The 22,933-nt window shown below is 40.9% G+C and overlaps 2 protein-coding genes across 5 annotated transcripts in view; both read left to right on the forward strand.

The window, feature by feature from the left end:
• Positions 1-22,933, forward strand: part of LOC123971410 (cytoplasmic FMR1-interacting protein 1 homolog) — a 1,205,200-nt gene that overhangs the window by 823,991 nt on the left and 358,276 nt on the right. The gene's annotated exons all lie outside the window — the stretch shown is intronic.
• Positions 287-21,432, forward strand: reps2 (RALBP1 associated Eps domain containing 2). 4 transcript variants are annotated; one of them, XM_046050250.1, is made up of 19 exons: positions 290-731; positions 5,894-6,017; positions 6,550-6,725; positions 8,275-8,383; positions 9,034-9,140; positions 9,217-9,358; positions 9,438-9,501; positions 10,547-10,715; positions 10,834-10,887; positions 11,467-11,545; positions 11,904-11,978; positions 12,362-12,410; positions 12,513-12,649; positions 12,985-13,040; positions 13,174-13,263; positions 16,534-16,620; positions 16,732-16,865; positions 17,942-18,047; positions 20,105-21,432. In XM_046050250.1, the coding sequence occupies exons 1-19, from the start codon at positions 552-554 to the stop codon at positions 20,171-20,173; spliced, it is 2,007 nt and encodes a 668-aa protein (XP_045906206.1). In that variant the 5' UTR covers positions 290-551; the 3' UTR covers positions 20,174-21,432. The 4 variants fall into 4 exon arrangements, with proteins under 4 accessions (XP_045906209.1, XP_045906206.1, XP_045906210.1 ...); XM_046050253.1 differs by lacking the exon at positions 11,904-11,978 and having other exon boundaries at positions 287-731; XM_046050251.1 differs by lacking the exon at positions 10,834-10,887 and having other exon boundaries at positions 296-731.

Here is a 22,933-nt window from a genome sequence, read left to right on the forward strand (position 1 = left end):
GAATTAAAACAACCCGCAAAATGAAACTACTGTAGGATATTGTCCAACTGGAATACTAGTGGTAAGCTATGAAGTATAGCCTACTGGTATCTGAAACTATAATGAATACATCAACAGTAGGCCTACATCTAATGAAACCTCGGTGGTGTAATAGAACTACTCGATACACACACCAACATGTGAATGGGGATTGCTGGAGTTCACGCGCACACCGCCACCACCTATACTACAGTTGTTTCTTCATTATGGGGTGGTAAGACAAAGCAGCCCATTATTTCAGAGACAATGCCTCCCTCTTCTTCCTGTGCTCTACTGCCCCCAGCAGGCGCATGCTACAATCAGCCACAACAGGCAATAGGAGTGGATGAGCCTGAACCGAGCAGTCAGTCTGTCTTCACCACATGAACACTCCTGTCGGAGGTGAGACCGCCCTCCTCCTGCCAAACCCCCGCTTCCGACTTGAAACAGGAGCCGGTGTCCGGAGCAGGATGTATCGATCTGTTTGCTTGTAGTGCTTCTCCGGCGGATTCCTCAATGCGCCAGCCCCGGGAATGGATCTGGAATCCGGTGTGGCGTCCGCAGGGAGTTTCATCTCCCTGAATGAACATGAACAGAGGTATTACTCAGGTCTCCACGGTCTGTGCCAAGCTGACACCTCAGGAAAACTGTCGCCCAGCAAAGTGGCAGAGCTGTTCAAGGCGTCTCAGCTACCTCCTGAATCCCTGCATAAAGTGAGTATTGCTTGCATCGCGCATCTGCGCCTGCCTGGTCATCACATGTTATGAAGCGTAAAGGGCTGGGAGCTGCGGCTGCTGATCTGCAGTGGACAAACTGAGCAGGGGTCAAAATGATTAGTCTGCAGGCTCAAATGGATGATAATGAGCCATGATAGGTATTGGGTTTTTGGCGTGTCTGCCAGGGTGTGTGTGTGTGTGTGTGTGTGTGTGTGTGTGTGTGAGGGGTTTTTCACACCTCCTTTCTTTAGTCTCACACTGGAAGGCAGTCCCTCTACTTACTGCATTAGCTGTGATGTGTCTCCTCACTACATTTGTAGCCCTTTAGTTTGTCTGTTTATCCACTCAAAAAGAAAATGTCAAATTAGGTTGAGGCCTTTAGTTGTCAGAGTCAAATTAGAGATAGCAATGTCTTTCCAATATCCACACAGGTGTAGATGTGTGCACCAGCTGTCATATCATTCTTTGCTCAGTTGAGTTAATTTGTAATTAGTTTGTTTACTACTGTGGGCAGAAGAATTTCTGATGTTTCAAGTTTTGTACTAAGCCACTATTAGTTAAGTCTGCAAAATCTGCTTAACAGAGAACATTAAGGGAAACTAATGGATGCCTGGAGCAAGAGGAAAAATACAACTAAACCTAATGCCCACAGCATTTGAAAAAATATATAATAATATTTATTAAAAATAAAAAAATGTGATATTTACATGATTTATAGTTAAGGAGCTAAAACTTGCAAAAACACAGCCTCCTCCCAGGCGCCCACCATCACTGACACAAAATCTCACCATAAAAGGTTTGTGGGTCTAATTCGAGCTTTGAAAAGACAACATATAAGATTCAAACTACTCGGTCTTTCTGTACCATCTCATAGAAGAGTGATATTTCTTTCTCTTTTCATATTATTTCTTATCAAGGGATGATACCATGTGTGCTTGACAGTAAAGATAGAAGCAGTGGTCTTGCTAAACAGTTTTTATTGGCTCCAGAACACAGTAATTTTGCTGACCCATCACAGGGACATAAACATATTTTTCCAGCTCAGATGAACACAGCAGGTTGCCGCCTCCATTCACACCACTCACTGTCTCGTGGGGTCAGCTCCCAGCAATCGCAGCCTATTGTGTCTCTGTGTGGGTGTCAGGAAGTTTGGCATCGAGCTCTGCTTCCTTCCTGTCCGGCCTGGATCGCCGCCACCACACGGGGGGTGATTGACACACAGCCTTCTGAGCTGTTCGGCCCCGCTGCAGGATGCCTGCAGGATCACTCTTGGACACAGTGCTGACTTCTGGGTCATTATGTCAAACCGTATCAGAGAATAATAAATGGTAAATTTCACTCAGGATATATGTTGCTAGAGGAGCTGTGATGCGATCTGACTTGGATTTTACTGTAAATACACTCTTTGTTTTTTGTCAAAACAAAGGTATTTTCCATTGTGTGCTGTTGAGTCATGATTCACCTAAATTGACCAGATTTACAGAGGAAGGATCTTTATGTCTCACATGTGGTCACAACAGATAAGTAGTAAAAGTATGACCCTTCTTCCTGCTGAGCTGTCATTGCTGTGTGTCAAGCCAATAATCAGCTCAGCTTCCCACACATTACTCTGCGATAAAATCAGTTGTTGTGCTGATTTAAGTACAGCAAATGTTTCCCATAACGTTTTATCGTGTGAACATGTTAACAGCCAGAGTAGCCATTTGGAGCACATAAGGGAAGGTTAAATGTTTAGTTGGATGACTCGCCTGTGTGGGCAAATTACTACAAGTAATGTGGACTTGAAATTGCGTGATTTAGCCATTTAACAATCTGCTTGCTTTGTCAGGTTGAAGATGAAGTCTCTGGTTGGGGCCGAATACAGTGACATGCTGAGTTACATGTAATTATGTGTTGACAGACGTTGCTGTAGAACCTGTCTGGTTGACTAAGGCGTGTCCTTGATCAACATGTAACTTTCCAGAATTCGGCTCTCCTGGTGTTGTGACATCCAGAACTGTTAGTGCTACGTGCTGCTTGCAGCAGTTGCTCGAATGCCCAATAGGAACATTGATCTTGTTTTTAGCCATGCTAGAGGTGAGGCTTGATATTGCTGCCTTTTGGCTGTTCAATGGATTGCCATGAAAGTTTGACATTCGTGGTTCCCAGATGATAAATCCTAATGATTTTGGTGATCCCCTTTTACTCTTGCGCCGCCGTGAAGTTGACATTTGTGGTTTTGAGCAACTATTGGATGGATACCGGGTATGGGTACCGACACTCATGCCCCCCTTTAGATGAATTGTAATAACTTGCTAAAGTACAGATTCAGTATTGCACTCCTTTAAAATTGTCAGACTCACAATGGACAGAAAAGGCTCAAAATCAATGCCACAGACCCAGACCACAGAGATATCATCTTTTTTATTCCACACATGTTCCATGTGGTCAAAACCTCTCACCTATATTACCCACAATGCATCTGGACCGCTGACAGTCCAGTTGGAGATTCAGGTGTGTTATGCCAGTATAATCTAATGTATCCTTGAGCTGCAAGCCTCAAGCAGAGATGAGTAGATAGTCTGGTTAGTTCACTTCTTTCTAACTCCACACCCCCAGATTATATTTCTAAGGCTTCATCTGAAGCCGAGGCTGACTCAAGTGACATCATTTGAGGTAATTTAACAGACTTGTGGGGCCACAAATAATCTTTATGCCAACTTTTATTTTCACATATGCAGTAGTACCCAGTGGAGTTCCCCTTTAACTTTTCATCTAGCGCCTTCAATCAGGTCAATATTTCAGTGCATCCAATACTTTGGTTTTTAAAACAAAATACATCCAAAACCAATGACATTCCCATTATCCTCAGCTGTACCTTTTAGCATGCCAACATGCTACTAAACATGGTGCGTGTTAGCTTTGTCATTGTTAGCATGTTAGTTTTCTTGTTTTCATGCTTGCAAATGCGTGTCAGATATCCTGCATCTTAACATGGCTAAACTCAAACTTGAATTACTTGTTCACATAGTCAACTGGGCACATGATTAATTGATATGCGCTGAGATGCTTTTGGCATTCTTCCATCTTCCTTAAATAACTTTCCCCCCTCAGGCCATAGATCTGACCTGCCAGTCTGGATCCTCAAGGCCTTCACTGGTGTTCCTGAAATACTCTGAATGAAAAGAATTCATCTTTCTCTGCAGACCTCTGGCACACTCAGCGCCACAGAGCTGACCTCCACTGTCTGTTCAGACTCTCACTGGCCTGTAGTTATTTTGGATCTCATCTGCCTGTGAAAGCCGTTGAATGAATACAATGCAGGTCAAGCAGAAATAATGCCTCGTAAGGCCACGCACCCTCCAAACTCATTAGACAATGGGTATTAACAGCACTTCTGTCATTCATTTTTCATAAACACATACCAGCCAATGTTTTCCTACTCCTCTGTCACTGTGGTTTTGAACAATGTTGCACTCTAGTGATTCATTTAAAACCGGGGCTATGGTGCTATTTTGTATGTTTCTAAAAAAAAAAAAAAAAAAACATTAAACACTGTTAATCCATTGTTGCCACAAGAAGAGCATAAGCCTTTCCCTTTTGTTTGGTTTTGTCATCTGTCAGTCACCTCTTCCATGTTGAAAATCGTCCATTGTGTTGTTGAAGTGACTTGGGAAAACTGAGCTATAGCCATATTGCTTTTTTTTCTTTAACAATATTGTTCTCGATATGTCCAGGCCTTTTGTCATAGCTACAATTTGAGGGGTGAACTGTAATATAATTTAAATGAATGGTTAATTAAAGTTACCTGTCAAATTAGAACAAATCTATTCCCCATCAAAAACTTTAATGAGGAAGTGATGAAACAGTGGTTACAGTACAGAGAGTTATTGAAGCACCAACTAGTCAAGTGAACTGCCCTGCTGCCCCTGAGGGCTCAAGAACCCAGGATATCTTTGTGAACGAAAATTCCCTTATTGGCTTTCTTTTACAAAACTAGCTGTTTCGCCTTGCTTCCAGTCTTTGTAAGGTAAGCTAACTGACTGCTGGCTAAAAGCTTACCTTACACCAGTAGTTCTCAAACTGGGGGGGGCGTAGAGCCACTTCATCCATTTCACGTCGAGTTGCATGAATATGATTCATGTGGTGACAAACAAACAAAAGTGCTCTGATGCTTGCAAGGCTATTTTGCAAACCTGAATTTTGTTTGTTTCAGTCTTCTGTAGCGTTAATTAAGAATAAAAATTATATCCGCTTTTGGCTTGTGACAGTTGTGAGAACCATTGGCCAACACCAATAGAACTGGTGTAAAAACCAAGATGTAGAGGGAGTTGTGAGCTTCAGTGTTGCTGGCACATGGATTTTGTTACCTTCAGACTGAGCCAGGATGTTTCCCTCTTGTTTGAAGTCCTTCTGCGAGGCGGAGGTAATGTGTCGGCTGACAGTACAGTATTTACTATACTGTTCCATCTACTCCACTGTCAGTAAGAAAGCAAATATGGGTAATTTTCAACATGTCGAACTATTCCTTTCTGAATTTCGTCCTCAGGCTATGTCTTACAGCAGGCACATACCCCTCTCTGAGCAAAGTGTGTGTGTGTGTGTGTGTGTGTGTGTGTGTGTGTGTGTGTGGCATTAATACTTCCATGACAAAGAACCGTTATTCAGGGTTGCTTTGTTTCCATATTGTATTTAAGAGCCAAAAGTAATTTTTGTCATAGAGGAGCCTGTATTCACATCAGCACAATAATAAACTCAGATATAAACAGTCCAGCTTTTCAAGAACCCGTTTTTATTGATTTTCTTTCCAAATTAAAATTTCTTTCAGTTATATTTTGGGGAAATTTGACCCTGATTGTTGTTCCACACAATCCTAATCTTCTTTGCGCTCCCAAAGCATTCATTGTTCTTTTAATCAAAAGAGTACTGGATAAACAGATCCCACTGTGGTGCTTATCCCTTACATGATGTTTCTGCTAGCTTTATTCTGTTAGTAGAGCCTGTAATGTTGTACCACACATTATCTTGATCATGGTGTAAAATAATCACACACTTATGCTTACTCTAGTCCAGGCAGTATGTATCAGGAGATGTTACAGAGTAATGTATTATTAACATATTATCTACAGTTGTCCTTTGTTGTGTTCTTTTATTAATCTACATATTCTGTGTGTTTTCAGGTGACTGAGGTGTGTGGAGCGAAGCATCTGGGCTACTTTGGTACACCTCAGTTCTATGTGGCCCTGAAGCTGCTCGCGGCCGCTCAGTCTGGCCTGCCCATCCACCTGGAGAGTGTAACAGCCAGTAAGTCTGCTGCTCAGAGAGGAGGCGTCTTATGAGAGCAAAAGGGGATCAGGAGATTATCTTAACATGGCAGGATTTGGTCTAATCTGGATGAAAGGGGAGTCGCGTGGAAAGGACTAAGTGGGTTGGCCCTTATTACAAGAGCGCACAATCAGTCACACCGAGGCAAAAGAGAAAATCTGTTTTCTACGTAGCACATGGCTGCTTGATGGATTATTAGAAAAAGTATGTCAGAGTTTTGTATTCACTGTGGTGGTGTTCAGTTAGCTCACCTCGGCAAAGAAAGACATGTTAAGAAGTGTAAAGACGCTCAACCTGATTAATTCCCTCAGTCTAATTCTAGATGTATCAAAGGTCGCCATACTGGAAGCTCCTGATCAGACAAGAATCACAATCTTCTTTAGAATACTTTTGTTTTTAAACTTATTTCCCAAGGAGAAGAAAAAAGGAAACAATGTTAAATACCGAAAGAAAAAATCCCAAACTAACATGGTAAACAAGAATCATAAACAAGCCTCATGTCTCCCTTTAGATCTACCTCTGCCCAGGTTTGTTGGGCTGAAGAATGAACCAGAGATGCGATACTCAGCCATCCCTCCGAGCATTGACGGTCAGGGGGGTCAGTGTGGGATTGCACTTGGCTCTGTATCCTGGACTCCAGCAGACAGGAGCGCCTTCAGACCCTTGGAGGCCAACACAGAGAAGAAGGTAAGCTTGCGAGTAAATATCTGACGCTACAAAACATTATGTGCTGACTTCCTCGCTCTCTGTTAAGATGTGTTAGAACAACATTGAGTTAACCAGTTAGCTCACTTGCAGCGGCCCGGGTTCGAGTACAGCCCATGGACCTTTCCTGCATGTCGTCTCTCTCTCTCTCTCTCCCCCACATTTCCTGTCTCTCTTCAGCTGCCCTACCCAAAATAAATGCAAAAGCCCCAAAAAATGTGTGAGTGGGTGCTGTGCTGAGGAGAGCTGACCGAGAATGGCACACTGAGCAAAGACATTCAAGTCATCTATAATGATCAGAGCTTCCTCACTGAGAGATTAGAGGAGAATGACTAGCCTCCTTCCTTGTACCAAAAACCGGCCACGGGTATGGGATATCTCGCAACACAACCCTAATGAAAAAACTTGATGTGGATCACCAAAACTGGATAACTGAAGAGTCGACAAATTGCAGCCTTTTCTGGCAGCAACTGTAACAACTTGCTGATGGCAGCAAAATCTGAAATTAATGGCATGAATTTGGGTTGTTAGTGCCAGTCCCGTGCTGCATTATACTTAAAGTAAGTCGCTTTGGATAAAAGATGAATGACAAGTTATTATTATTGAAAGGAATTGTTCACAGTTGTTCAAGTCATGTGACCATTTGAACAATGAAAGAGATTTTGCTGTAATCATTCCTTCTTTCCAGTGTAAATGATGGGGGATAAAATCCACAGTCCTCATTTTGTGCAAAAAGCAAAAAGATTCTCTTTTGAATATATCTACTTTATTTGATAAACCCTGCTGAAGGCTCATGTTAACTTTTAGTACAAAATGAGGACTGTGGTTGTTGGCCCCGATCACTTACATCGAAAGCGCATTAGGAAGGCGTCTTTTATGGTCAGTATGAACAGGTTACAATTACGCGACTACTGCAAGCAAACCTGTTTCAATGGTCAAATGGGCCAATAAAACCATTTATGCATTGTCGTTGTGGCACTGTGGCAGTCTAGGGGTTAAGGTGCCGACCATGAATCACAGTGTCCCTGGTTTGAGTTCAGTGGGAGACCCTTGTTATATGGCATCCCCTGTCTCTCTCCCTTTCATTTCCTGTCATCTCTTTACTGTTGTCTATGTAATTAAGACATATAAGTCCCCAAAAAAATAAGTTTGGATTGGAATTAAGATGTCTGTATAATTTAGTGCCCCCCCCCCCTTCAAAACTGGAACATGGACTGACATGCAAGAGTTATTCTAGGTCAGTGCTCTCCTGCTAAGCTACCACAGTAGCCCTACTCTTGTGAGACAGCAGTCTACCTGTTCTTAAATAGATACTTCAAGAGGATACATTGTCATAACAGCGTCATAATGTTGTCATAATGCGATCATAACATTAATGTGCCACTGAAAACGTGCATATTCCAGTTGTGTTCGTGGGAGAGTTTTCCAGCAACTGCAACTCAAATCTGCTCTAGGAGTAACTAGTAGTATGTGCATGGTGGCTACGTATTGTTCTGTGCATGTGGAATAACAAATATTCTGTTCCCTGAAGGAACCTTGGTCCCCACCACGATCACCGTGCAGCTCACCACCTCGCTCTCCACTGACCTACCGCAGCTACCTGTACGCCAAGCAGAGAAACGGGGCAGACTCACAGATCAGTAAGACCTACAACAGCAAAACACTCAAATATGCGAATATACCTCATCTGTTTGTTTTAAAGTTACACTGGTCGGAGGAATTGAAACGTTGGCTTTAAGTTAGAAACCTATCAGCATTGTAGCTTTCATGGCCTTTGTTTTATGTTTTTTATTTTTAATACCTCAGTTGTTGTTTTTTTTGTTGTTTGTTTTCAAGTTTCCACTATTGGCAGAAACAACTCAGCCCCTTATTTTTTAACTCGACTTCACATCTGTTTTCATCACCAGGAAATCTTACTATTAATACTGTAATTCAGCATGTTTTCTCTACATTGCACTTGCTCGTGTTCTCTTTGATGAAACACTTTGCTTGCTGGTTGCTCTGTGGACTACAACTGCGAGAAGTGCATGTCTTGCACTTCTCATGTGTTATGAATCAGAAATGAACTCAAATGAAAAAGATGAGTTTTTGCTGCGTCTCTGACACCTATTTAGTCTTTCAAAATGGTTGGCTCTCTCCTCGCGTTACTCTCTCCGGGTCCCTTTTGATCTGTAAATCTCTCATTCTCTCAGATCACTTTTTCTGAGGGGTGTAATTGGTAAGAAATCGTTGCATGTTAGTCTCAGATTTCTCCTCCACCAAAGCTGTGTTTTTCTCTCCGATCTTTCAGCCTATGAAAGCAAACATTCCTCACGGCCGATCGTTCAGCTAGAGCAGCACTCCTCGCCCAGTAACTATGGAGCCAAAACCGCTGTAGAGCATCCTGCTATGGCTCGGGTAAAGAAAGATTTCTTATAGCGACCGTGTTAATGGTTCTTTATATTTCAGTAATGATATATGTGTATCTTCCCAGGCTTCCTCATCAGAGAGACTGGACCAGCAGGGTATAGTGGACTATTCTGATGATGACCCCTGGAGGATCACAGTGGAACAGCTGGAGTATTACACTAATCAGTTCAAGAGCTTGCAGCCTGACCTGGGGGCTCTCATCCTGGGTACGGACCCCCACCCCTCTTCTGCACCTATTTATGAAAAATAAAAAAAACACTTTACCACTTTGTGTCTCTTTTGTAGGAGCTATTGCAAAGAACTTCTTCACAAAATCCAAGCTCCCAATACCAGAACTTTCCCACATTTGGTAAGTGCTGACTCATAGTGTTATCTGTCCTTGTTCTGTTCTGGGGTCAGTTGGGTGTTTATCAGCCAAGCCACCTCAGCTGAGTCAGACAGAGGCCTCATCTTAAAGGTGCAGCAGACCTTTACTGCCTTCTCATCCTCAAACTAAAAAGGTTTCACCACAAGTATATTTAGAGCTGTTTTATCATGTATTACAATAATGAGGATAACTTGATAACATAACATTTTATTGGAAAATATAACATATATATCAATATAGCAGTTAATAGTAGTTTCTCACAATCTTAAAGGAATCGTTTGGCGTTTCCTTGCCAAACTTATATAAGTAGATCAATACCACTCTCGTGCCTGTAGGCTACAGTAAAGATAAAAATAGAGCCAGGAGACAATTAGCTTAACAGAAAGACTGGAAACAGGGAGAAACAGCTAGCCTAGTTCTGTCCAAATGCAGCAGAATCCGCCTACCAGCACAATGTGTCATTTTTACTCTTCACTTTCTGTATTTTGTTACCTTTGTACAGAGCCAGGCTAGCTGTTACCAAATGTTTCCAGTCTTTGTGCTAAGCTGCTGGTTGTTAACCTAGCTACCATGAATATCAAACTATCCCTTTAAAGTTAGTTCATTAACATGCTATATATCATTTGTTTAGTCCAAACCAAGTTGTAAAAGTGATGTTTAAGAGGCTAAAAATCGTGGTAGTGAACTATATAATTTGTTCAATTGTATTTGTACCAATTAGCAATAGTAAATAAGTTAGCAGTAAATTGCTAGCTTAACTATAGAGTATTTTTGTCAGTGCACAGAAGATCAGCTGAACATGGAAATTATTGTATTATTTATATATATATAAAAATTTAACATTCGTCTGTGAATTACTAATGAATATTTACTTGGATTTAAATTGAGCTTTTCCAGTTTTCCTTAAATGAGTATCAAATGACCTAGTTCTTTCCAGAAAACATATTATAAACCTATCGTGTAATATTATATGTCCACTCTCAGGTTTAGCAGATATTTTTCATTTTATCAACACTTTATTTTCAAGGGAGTTGAGTGATGTGGATAGAGATGGAGCTCTCACTTTCTCTGAGTTCTGCACAGCCTTTCACTTGATTGTGGCACGCAAGAACGGTTACCCTCTCCCAGAGAGCCTTCCTCCGACCCTGCAGCCAGGGTTCAAGCAGCAGGAAGAGGACATACCGGATACTCCTGAAGTAAGAGAAACGGCCATGAATCTGTTCTCTGAAACAAGTCTTTGTCTCTGTCTTTGCTTTAGTTTGCTGGTTACTCTTATTTCAGAATGAAACTCTTTAAAACTGTGCTTTTTTGCAGAGTGCAGAGGCTCTTATTGTCTTTGAGGATGAGGAACTGAGGCCTAGTCAGATGGTAAACTAAATCCGCAGATAAAACTCAGATAAAAACAGTTTCCAAAGAATAGTTAAGGTGGAGTCCTCTTTGGCAGTTGTCGAAATTAACTTGCATTTGTTCAAGTACTGTAACTAAGTACAGTTTTGAGGTACTTGTACTTTACTTAAGTATTTCTATTGTCTGATACTTTATACTACTCAACTAAAGTTCAGAGGAAATTTTGTAATCTTTACTCCACAACATCTATTTGATAACTTTACTTACTTTACTTTAAGAAAAGTTTGATACCAACACTTGTGTATATTTTCTTAACTGCTGTTTTAATGCATCACTTTTACTTGCAACAGAGTATTTCTACACTGTGGTGTGCTACTTGTACTTTAAGTAGAAGATCTGAGTATGTTTTCCACCACTGCTCGTAGTTGCCTGTTGGGGGCACTAACAAGCTGAACATGAGATTTCTCTAAGTTCGTCCATCAACAGGTTGAGCTTAGAGCATGAGCCTGTACTTCCTAAAATGCACTACACCCTTTAGCAGGCAGTGATGTAGCGTTGTTGTAAATGTAGCCGATCATTGTTGTTGCTTTGTTTTTTTAGGATCGGAGCATCATAGAGAGGCTCCAGCCAAGCCTGGCAACAAATAAACAAGATTTGAAAGAAGACTTGCGTAAACAAGGTAAAATTAGATAGACCAGTTTCCACTTCATTTATTAAGCAGTTCTTCCCAAAATACAAAAAAACATTATATTCTAAAATCAGATGCAAGGCACGTGCACTTCCTCTGAGGTAACACTCAATATGAACTGGAAAAGTGGCAAAGCTTTCAAAAAACCTTTCAATATTGTTTTCTACATTCATTTTGATCTGAATATGTCAATAAAACAACATAAAATGGTTTGTGATTTTGGAGTGCTGTTATCCCAGTTTATACTAAACATCATACTGCATATTTTCTCAGACGTTCGTACATTCTGCAGCAATCAAGTCTTCATGCACTTAGTCCTACTGCTGTGTCTTTATTCCTGTGTCTACAGATGTAGGTGTGAAAAGGGTGACAACATCTCGAGAGAAACAGGCTCTACAACTTAGTGCTTTTCCTGACAGACTAGGTGAAACTCAAACTGCTTCTAACATGGGAAATGACAGTTAATAGTCTCGTACATACATGCATCATCTCACACAAATACCCCACTCCCTTCAGTACTGATGATGGGGTCCTTTCCTCTTTTGTCATATTTGGTGAAAATAAAGGTTCAATTAGTGATTTAACTGAGTTTGTAGCGTCAAAAAACTGAGGGACTTTTCATAAATCTTCAGAAAAAAAAGCACCAACAGTGGCATTGAAATTATGTGTAATGCTGATTGAGCTACTTTACACGCATGGGAGTACTTTGTGGTTCCACGGGGAAGTAGTTGCTTCTTATTTACACCAGCTAAAACAAGACCAAAAGCCTGATGTGTCTTTGTTGGTTTAACTTATCCTTCCTCACAGAGCCGCCTCATGACCTGGACCCACAGATAAGGACAAAAACAAGACAGAGGTGAAAATCACAGAAATTGGGCAACAAGTCTTTTGAACTCCCACATTGCTCACTAACCTCATTATACTTTTTGTTTTTCCGCCCATGTGAGTTCACCTCCAGGTCCTACTCCAGCACTTCTTTTGAAGATGCAATGAAGAAAGCAGAAGAGCCTCCCACCCCCCCACCTCGACCCCAGAAAACCCACTCCAGAGCGTCTTCGCTGGACCTCAATAAGCTCTTCCAGCAGGGCGCTCCGGGTACGATTCACACCCACAGACTGTCCCTGTCTTCACTCAGCTCCTCTCACAACATTAAGTTTATTACCACACTGCCTGGAGCTGCGGTGCATTTCGAAATCAAGTTATTGTGTTTGTTTATGACAGTTCTCCTTTCATGGGAGGATAAAAGGGGAAATGGAGATGGTTGGGTTTTTATTGTTCAGTCTGAAAGGTGAGAGGTTCAAAAGAGTGCAGTTCACTGTCTGATTAGGAAAATGTGGGTGGTTTATTTGTGTGATATGTGACTCCTGAGAGCAATATACGAATATAGACACACTAGTTAATAGCTCGGTGATATTTTGTCTGGATTTTAGGCGTGAAATGGTTGCCACCTCCTCCGGCACTCCCTCCTAGACCATCGACTTCACAGGTAAGAATGGGTTGATTATAGCAGGAACACTTGCTAATGTGCTCTTATATCGGGTGAACAGCCTTTGTTGTTCCTCACATAAACTAATCATGATGGAAAGCTTTGGTTAATCACCGATCGCCTTTCTTTTCAGGTTTCTCATTTTATCAACGTTTCGGAGAAGACTCCGCAGAAAAAAGTGCAGCAGCCAAACTTTGCTGACTTCAGTCACTTTAGAGAAGAGGTGAGGATAAAATCTGATTTTCAGTTTTGATTTGTCTTGATTTGAGTTTCAGCAAATGCAGCAAGCAGCAACACAAATTGACTCAAAAAATAAGGGGTAAAAAATAAGTTTACAAATTCAACATTCCACTCCCTGATTGTCAGCATTTTCCACTCCCTGATTTTCCTCCTGCCATCTCAGCTGTTGCACTGAGGTCATGTTTGTCATATATACAGGCCTCTATTTCAAGACAGAAATGAACTCAAAGGTGTGGCGTACATCAAATTGCAAGCGAGCGACTACATCAAGGATTTATTTAGGGCTGAAGCGACGTGTGGCTTATTTAGTCTCAACCTTTTTTAACCCCCGTTCTCTTTGTCATTCATTTCTCTTTCCTGACACGTTTTATTATTTCATTTGTATCCTGGCTATTACACAACACAGCAATCCAGTGCATGTTTAATATTCATGACAAAATGTGTCATTTTCACACAGAAAATAGCAATAGAAAGTTGGATGAAGGGCCTAAATGAAAACGTGTGAAATCTGTAAAATGATTGCCTAGTTTGATTTGATATGATTTGGCATTTAGGTGGACAATGTCTACTTTCTGTTAAAATCAAACACACCAAACTCCAATCCGGTGTCATTTTACTGTCTGAAGCAGTGTTTTATCAGATTTACTCAGTCATAGATAATAGACAGATAAATTTATGCAGATGAGTATAAAAAGTACTTATTTTTCAAACCTCCAATTTCTGAAATTAGCTGTATGCCCAACAGACATAATAAACAACATGTGCAGATGCTCAAATATTGTATTATTTGGAGTCAAGTGTAAGATTTCCCTGGTAATTCCTGGTAAAAGAAATGTATATACAAAGCTCTTCTTTGTATTTCTTTGACCTTCCTTCTGGGAGACAGCCTGAAGGGTTTCTGTCTTTATGGCATCCACCCATCTGACTCATATTTGACAAATCAGATGTAGTTTTAGGGTCAAGGGCGCTGCAGCTCCTAATTTTATTCAAACAGACTGGCTTAATCCTTCCCCTTTTATCTTGGTTGTCATTTGATCCCTCAAATCCATCCCCTGTTACTGAGTTAGTCTTTTTTAGTCTTTTTAATCACTCGTTGAATCCAGCAGACGTGCCCTCGCACTATTCGCTCTCTGCTGTTGTATTTAACTCCTCTCCATCAGTGCTGTATGTGCAGTATCACGCTCCTCTGTCTTCCCACAGGATGTTTTGCTTAGTCTTAATTAAAAGCAAGAAGATTGGACGAGACCTTTAAGTGGCTGCACCCTGTATGTATAGTTTTCACTTAGTAAGACAAATTGAAACTCATACCAGCCCAAACCCTCAGAGAGACAAAGGTGAACTATATAGGTAGTTAAATATAGCTTTCTTAACATAAAACATGTCTTAAGTTAAGGGTGAGTATTTGATACATGCTTTTGCAGGGAGCCCTTGGGAGCTGTTCAATTTGCAGTTATGGTGAAAGGAAAAACAGCTTCGGTTATGGTGAAACGAAGGCAGACACTGCTCATTCTTAGTAACTTGCATGTGTTAAATTAAACCCACTTTACTTCACGTCCCTTTACTTAACCTAACTTTACTTCCCTTCACTTTCTATCACTTCGCTTCGCTTCATGACTTTTCTACACTTCACTTTACTTCACTTCCCTTCACTTAACTTATCTTTGCTTCACTTAATTTCACGTCACTTCACTTATCCCAGCTACAAACTTTTCCACGGACCACAGCGGGGTCCGTAAGAAAAAACTACACAGCAGTTAATGAGACACAGGGCAGGTGGCCACAAGTGATGTTACTGCAGCCATGACCTAAATGCAACATCTTTGTAGTTTTTTCCAAAGCACAGCAGAGCTAAATACACACATCTGTCAATCCAACTACACTCCACACTCACCAAGGCTGCCCACCATCCCAAATTTGACATGGACCCACTTCACCAAGTAAATACACACAGACACTGTTGTGTTCGCCAAGATCACCACATAGAGCTTTAGTGTCTGTAACGTTTCTTCACCTGGTTTGGATATTCTTATTGCCAGTTTGCTCTTATTTATATCCACCTTCAACATGTACATAATGAGAATAGTTTACTCTTGCATCCTTTGCACTCTGATCACTGCACTATTTGTCAATATGTCTATATTGTTTTGTTCATAGTGTGTATATTAGTGTTGTCTATATTGTAGTTTGTGTCTGATTTTATTATATTATTATTTTATTATTTTATTATTTTATTATTGTATGAGTAAGCACACTGTGAGCAATGTACAATCCTGAGTCAAATTTCTCGTATGTGTACACATACCTGGCAATAAAACTGATTCTAATTTATATTAGTCCAAACGGTTCATGTGACGATGACAGTAATTCTTCAGCTTTTACATTGCAGGAATGAAACAGCCGTGACCCACGGCTGATGTGACCACACATGCTGCTGGTGGCGGTTTATTGCTTTTAAATGTTTCCATGCTGTGGTCGTGTTTCACGTCTAATGGTGCAGTGAGTCTCAGGGTCATTTATTTGTGTCTGCTTGCATGTCAGTTGCATTGCTCAGCAAAATAGATTTTTGGTTTTCTTGGGCACCATTTTACAGCAGCAGCATTGGCCTGTTTAAGCCATCAGGAAAGCCCAGGCATTTCAACTGCCACCGCAACGGAGACAGCAGCCCATTGAAATTAATGGATCAAATTCACTAAATCCAACATTAACAGATGGCAAATGATGGAGCGCAGAAAAAGTAGAGAAGGTGCTGCCTAGTAATAAATGCATTCAACTTTCATAACAACTAATCTGGCAGTCTTGCTATGAATTAATATTAAGAAATTGACCTTCATGTGTAGGGCCTGTCTTCACACTCTGCACTATTAACCTCTCTGCTGAATGGAAGCAGGTGGTGATACTTTTATACATTATGTCTAGAAGAGAATAATGGCTGAAATGCAGCAGGGAGATGCAATAAAAGCAAGATAATCCATCATGGCTGCCCCTGAGCAGGCAGGAAACAGCGGCTGGAGAGCCCTAGATCGTGGTCCCTGCAGGGACCGTGCTGATTTATCCACGGTCAGGGCAGACACATTTCATCCTGCCTCTTTAGCAGCTCCCTCATATTATTTCACCTCATCGTGACATCAACACTCGTACGTCGGCCGTCAGCAGGAAGAGATGTTTTATCGTATAGCTTATGCGGCCAATGTCCTAGCACATTTTTTGGTGTAATTTAATTTTACTCACACTTTTGCTTTTGTCTGTGTTGCAGGAGGAGAGCAGTGTGAAACCGGAGGAACAGGGTCCGCGCTCTAGATTTGGTCCAAGTACTGAGGACTTGACAAATGCTTCAAAACAGGTCTGAAATGCTAACGTAGACATGTGAGAGCCATGTTGGTTTTATTTTATGTGTCTATGTCTCTGTTGGGGTTCGGAGGCAAATTTGTATTTTTTAAACTTTCCTTAACAGGACGTGATTGGAGTTTCTCACAGTCAGGCCCCACAGAAGCCAGTCCGCAGGAAATACCACTCTGAGAGCCAGAACCTGGAGACCACACCTCCACCTGCCATGCCGTTTCCTCCCCCTACTAAATCTGCTCAAAAGTTAGTTAAACATTTGAGTCTTTAATCCTAAAGTACAAACAAGTTTGCTTTTCAACTAAGTCTGATTGAATGTGAATTGTATTGAGTAGAATTAGGTTAAACTAATAACCGTGGCAAAAAATAATTCAATAAAAATAATAAAGTAAGGTCACTTATGTTAAAGATGTTCTAATCAATATTTTAATATGAAGAATGGATCAAATGATGTGTAATGAAAGGAAAGGTGAAAAGTGAAAGTGTTAAAAGAATCGCTCCTAGCAAAGAGTTATCACTCATCTCTACTTCCCCTCAGCTCTATAAAGCTTTTTAGCCAGTTTGAACTTGTTTTGGTTTTACAGCCTGCGACTTGCAATGGAGTCATGTGACTTTGAACAGAGCAATATAATAATTGTTTCTGTTTTTTAAAAAAAACAGATCTTTTTATGTGTAGCCTGTATATCCTTTCCATAATGTTGTCAGACACTTATAATAACAATCTGAGGCTGTCAGTGACAAAGAAAAAGCACTTCGGTGGACGTACTCTGACGGGGCGCAATTGCCAACAAGGATTACATTGCAGCCCTGTTTTGCTGTGGCCGACTGCAGTGCGCTCACTCAATACTTGACCAATTTAAAATGTCATCCCAATTAGTCACGGAGACACAAAAGCGTGGGAAAATAGGGTCCAGGTTGAAAATACCGCCCCCTCCCGCATTTCATATGCAGTGAGTGGACAGGCAGCGTGCACGAAAGCAGGCAGGCAGGTAGGTCGGTAGGCCAGCTGTGACAGACACACACACTGGATTTATTTCATTTTTGTGTCAGAGCAGTAATGAGTCTTGCATACATGCTCCTGTATCCGTATTAACCAGACAGCTCATTGAAACCCATGTACTTTCTTCCCATCTTTTCGGTGTCCGCCATCTTAGATTGCAGCATTGTTTCAGAGTTTGCTTTGACTCAATGCATTTAATCCCATCTCCAAATACCGAGTTTAGACCCAAATGACACTGAAAGAAATGTCAGTTATGTTGATCTATACTATTGATGTAGAAAATGAATTTAAAACCTGATAAAAGTGGATAAAATTCTTTCAGACTGCTGTCCAAACAGAAGAGGGAGATCCAGATGGCGATTCGTAAAAACAAGGAAACCAATGCAGTGTTGACACGCCTCAATAGCGAACTCCAACAACAACTCAAGGTTAGCCCATCTTCTGTTTGTTATAGCACAACACACTTGTAGATGTTGATGCAACCATACCAGTCCTTATACAGTATTCTGCTGAAGGAGCGTGTTTTTGTCTATGTGAATTGGGTGTGGACTACATGGCTGGCCACAGTGACTTTCTGACACTCCCTGCCCTTCGACAAGGAGTTCATACACTACATTTTCACCACAAGCATAACACCGTGGTGATGTTCTTGTTGACACTGTTTCGAAAGTTTTTGTTTGTGTGTTAGAAGTTAAATTGTACTCGCTCTCAAATGAGTGTGACAACAAATGCTCCCGCTGGTCTAACGTGGTGTAAAAGCCGTGCTAAACTGTCTGCTCCCCTACCCATCACTCACAGTTGAACTAAACAGACTTGGCTGTTTGCACTGGGGATCTGCCTGTGGCACACGCACTCAAATTTGGAACACATGCTGCATGCCTGTCATTCTCCACGTAAATGATCCAGCACCTTCACGCTCACATGCACCACTTTTAGAGCTTTAATAAAACAGAGGCTAAAGAATAAAATGGACAAAAAAATCAAGCAATACAAATCCAATTTCAGGCCATTCTCAAAAATTATTCCAAATAGGCAGTTTGATTTTATGCTAGAGTTAAAGCTTTTGTAATGGCATTCTTCTTCCATGAGTCCTCGGTAATCTAGGATATAATTTATTCACTCTAATTCTGCCAGTTCCTCAAAGCATCTGTGGAATTTTTCAGAGAAAGGCATATGTGTCTTTATATAGACTTGGGCCTTGTTGAAATACCATTGGCATTTACAACTGTCTTCTTCAGAATAGAGCCTGGGCTGGTCAGGCATCCAACTACAACAGGGTGTGCGAGGAAAGACAGGAGGCTGGATGGAAAGGAATAGCTCTTCTTTGACTTTTACCCCTAAAGTTGCTATAACATTTGAAATGAAAACACGTGCGTAGTAACAATTCAAGTATATCAAAACCCCAAGGGCTCCCAAGATAGATCAAGATGACTAAAGATCAATGACACTTTCATACACTTTCACTTTCTCAGGCCTCTGAAACTCCATCAAATAAACAATAAAACAAAAGTGGCATTCTCCTCTCACTTTGACACACGGTATATCCAACGCACCCTTTTCATCATGGCTGTATACTTAAGTCCTGAGTATTCTCTTTACTCTTTTGCTGCCATGCCTGCTGCCGCACCGCTCACCTGAAAGCCATGATGTCTCTTCATGCCGCTGCTGTCGTCGCTACTGCTGTTCTTGTAGAATTTCAATTTCCACCTCCACCCTCAGCACCCAGATCTGAGTCTACAATCCCCTCTGGGGAAGTTACTATGGTCACTTGCCACTCCCTGCTGTGCTGTGCGCTGCACATAGTCTACATTCTCACAATAATTCATTCCACATATGTTGGCTGATTGAAACGACCTTGTGGCCTTTGCTCAGTTAGCCTGTCAACTGGTAGGCCTACAATCTGGGGATCTGGGGATGTTTGCATACTGTTCATTCTGTCCTACAGCTTGAACAAGAAAAGGGGCCACTTTAGCGGATTAATCTTGTAATAGACCATCATTACAAACAGTCCTAACAGGCAGTCAACTCGAGTCTGCCGCTACACTCGCTGAGTCTACGTTGGAAGTTACTATGGTTACTCCCCACTCCCTGCTGTGCTGTGCTTTCTTGTGGGGAGTAACACGGTCAGGCCCTAGATGCCAGATATCAACACTGTACATATTTTACAATTACATAATTCCACATGAGTTGGTTGACTGAATTGTGGTCTTTCCTCTAGTGCCACCCTCAGGACAATTTTTAACCCTGTTATTGGTAAAGCTCAGAGACTAGAGGATTCTTAATATGCTATTCATCCTGTCCAACTCTTTTATATTTGGAGGTATAAAGAACATTTGGGGCCACTTCCATCTTCTTCCGGACCAGAATTAACATGTAAATAAAGTATATAATGTAATTACTGCCAGAGGTGCATCTCTTGTTCAGAGGGCGGTGATCAAAGGTCATGTTGTTGTTTTTTTGTTTTGTTTTTTTGGGTTGGCTGCAGGTGGTTCACCAGGACAGGGTCACCTTGGAGTCCCAGCTGGAGCTCCTGCGTCCTCTGGCCTCGACGTGACTGAGCCTGAAGTCTGGTTAGAGTCACGTAACCTGCGTGTCACCGAAATGCATCTCTATCAAACATGAATGTTTGAGCCAACATACAGAAAGTTGTTGTCTTCTTGTCATGGATACATAATAAATGTAAAAGGGTTGAAGATGGGTGTCAGACTGGGATGTGCCTCTTCGGTTTATTTGATGAATAAATCCAGTCCCACATCCAAATGTTTGTCTGTATTACGCTTAATGATGTTTTGGAGGATTAGATTTTTTTAAATCACTGTAAGATAGGCACATGTTAAATATCCTGTCATTCACTGTTCTAACTTATTTTTTCTCTTTTGATTTACTGTTACTTTCTCCCTTGAATCTTACCTTGCTCACAAAACATGTAACAGTTTGTCCACATATTGCCATGACTGAGATACATGTTTATGTTCGTTGTTAATAACGGCAACTAAAGTACTCTCAGTTTTTGGCAGTCCATGTATACAGTACATTTCATGGGTATCCACGTGTGGTTTAAAGCAAGTGATGGTGCTACAGATTAGTTTCTGAATTTTTTGCACTTACAGTCTTTAAAAAATGCACATTTGGAAGGTTGTACTTAATGTTATAAACAGCCACATATGGGTTGGATTTTATTTGGTTACAAATTCTACCCTGCACATTTTATTGTCTGTCACATGAGGCTATTAGGAAACTGAAGAATGTTGACACTGGATTTGTGTGAAATATGGACATTTACTTGAAACTTTGCTCTATCTTTAATTTTAGCCCTGTCTGACTGTCGATATTGAATCCCCCTATGTTTATTATCACATGAAGAGTTATATCTGCAGTGCATCCATACGGTCACAATGATTTTACTGATATTCAAGTTTGCAAAAAAAAATTACATTTAAAAACTAAGCCAGTGTTAACTGTCTAGAAAAGAAAGGAATAAGCATAATATTCTTCCAATGTTTTTTTTTTTTTTTTTTTTTTTTGCAGGATGTATTTCAAAAACAGCTAATATCTGCACAAGCAGATGTGGTTTTGGTTTTATCTATGCAAAGATGTGGTGCTGCTTACGCTTGCTTTAGACCTTTTTCCCCCACACATCCTAATTGTTCATGATGATAAATGAAGTGGTTGAAATACATGATGGCATGCTTGATACTGCATGTTTGCTAAAATGATGTAAGCATTGGACTGTAAATTAACCTTCAATCATGCACAACTGAGCTCTGAGCTGAAGAAGGTAATCAAACTAACCAATAAAGTTGTCTATTTTTATTGTTTGTAATTATTTTATTATACCTATTGATACAAGAGTACATCCTTTTTGTCAATAACTAAAATAAACATTGTTTTACCCTTTTTACTAGAGTGTAAAGATATTACTAAGGGTTGCTCTAAGTGGCATGAATGTGCAAAACTTTGGAAAACATTTCTCAAGTGATGTATCCTCTGAGCAAAAGGCAAAACCTACTCTGAAATTCCAAAAGAAAGTACTTTGCACTTTTCAGACTCAAATGAAGGTGACTTTAAAGAGGTGGTATTATGCTTTTTGGCTTTTTCCCTCCTTTATTGAGTTATCTTTCTTGTGCATGTAATAGGTTTGCAAAGTGAAAAAGCCCAAAATCCACCCCAAAGGGAGTTCCCATCTCCCACAGAAAACACTGCTCTGAACTGCCTGCAAATAGCTGGTTTGCAGTCCAGCCTTTTATGTCACAGCAAAACACGTGTCATAATGCTCGCCAAGGGGCTAGTCAGACACGCCCTCAAAAACACCAGTGGAAAAACACACTGAGCTGCAGCACACAGTGACGAGAAGTCCTGCCTCCCCTCTCCCTTCCAAACACTAGCTACCCTCCAGCCAGTCAATGGACAGAAAGTTGTTACTGTGATGTAGAGACAGAGCTCAGTTAAAACTTGATGGATGAAAAATACTTTTGTTACAGATTAATAACTCATCACTCTGAAACTCTTGCTCCATTCTATGTTGCTAAGCTGATAATGGGATATACAGCTGTAAGGAAGCCTTGTTTACCAGCTTCTCACGACCCGCCCTTCTCTGATACTGATTGGCTAGTAGTCCTTAACTAGGAACTGCCCATGCTCAACTCTCAGCAAAGATCTTGTAGAGGCAAGATGTATCACTCCACAGCTAAAACGAAGTGTTCAACACACAGGGTGAAAAGAGGAGCTGCAGCAATGTGCAGTATGACAAAAATATGGTGTTTTTTTGAACATGAAACCATGTAAACCTGTTCTGGTACAACCCCTAAATAAGATTTTGAACCTGAAAATGAGCATAATTGGACCACTTTAAAGTTTGCATACATTAACCCAGTGGTTCTTAAAACAGGGGGGCGCAGCATTGAGCCACTTCAGTGGGGTCATGGATGTTGAGCAGACCTAAAATTGCATGAATATGGTTCATGTGGTGACAAACAAAGAAAAGTGCTCTGATGCTAGCAAGGCCATTTTGCTAACATCAATCGTGTTTATTTCAATCGCCTGATTTGTTAATGATTGATAAAAATGAAATCCACTTTTACTGTAGTTTGGGGACATGAACTGATTTTGGCTTCGTTAGGGGGCATTAAAGAAAATGTCTGAGAACCACTGCATTAGCAAATGTTTTAGAATTCATTATCATAGGTATGAGAGCAAGAGAGATTGGACTGCAGTCATAACCCTCTTGCTCTCACAAGGCAGCTGTGCTTTCTCCGACACAGACATAACAACCAGAGGTCAAGCAGATCACCACTGATGGCTCTATTCCCAGACC

The sequence above is a fragment of the Micropterus dolomieu genome, linkage group LG05 (genome assembly GCF_021292245.1).
Source record: "Micropterus dolomieu isolate WLL.071019.BEF.003 ecotype Adirondacks linkage group LG05, ASM2129224v1, whole genome shotgun sequence".
Lineage (NCBI taxonomy): Eukaryota > Metazoa > Chordata > Actinopteri > Centrarchiformes > Centrarchidae > Micropterus > Micropterus dolomieu.

Coding starts and splice junctions, on each gene's coding strand:
- reps2 (XM_046050250.1), top strand. CDS start 552: ATGGATCTGGAATCCGGTGTGGCGTCCGCAGGGAGTTTCATCTCCCTG. Junction 6,018..6,549: donor CCTGGAGAGTGTAACAGCCA/GTAAGTCTGCTG, acceptor GTCTCCCTTTAG/ATCTACCTCTGCCCAGGTTT. Junction 9,359..9,437: donor CCTGGGGGCTCTCATCCTGG/GTACGGACCCCC, acceptor TCTCTTTTGTAG/GAGCTATTGCAAAGAACTTC.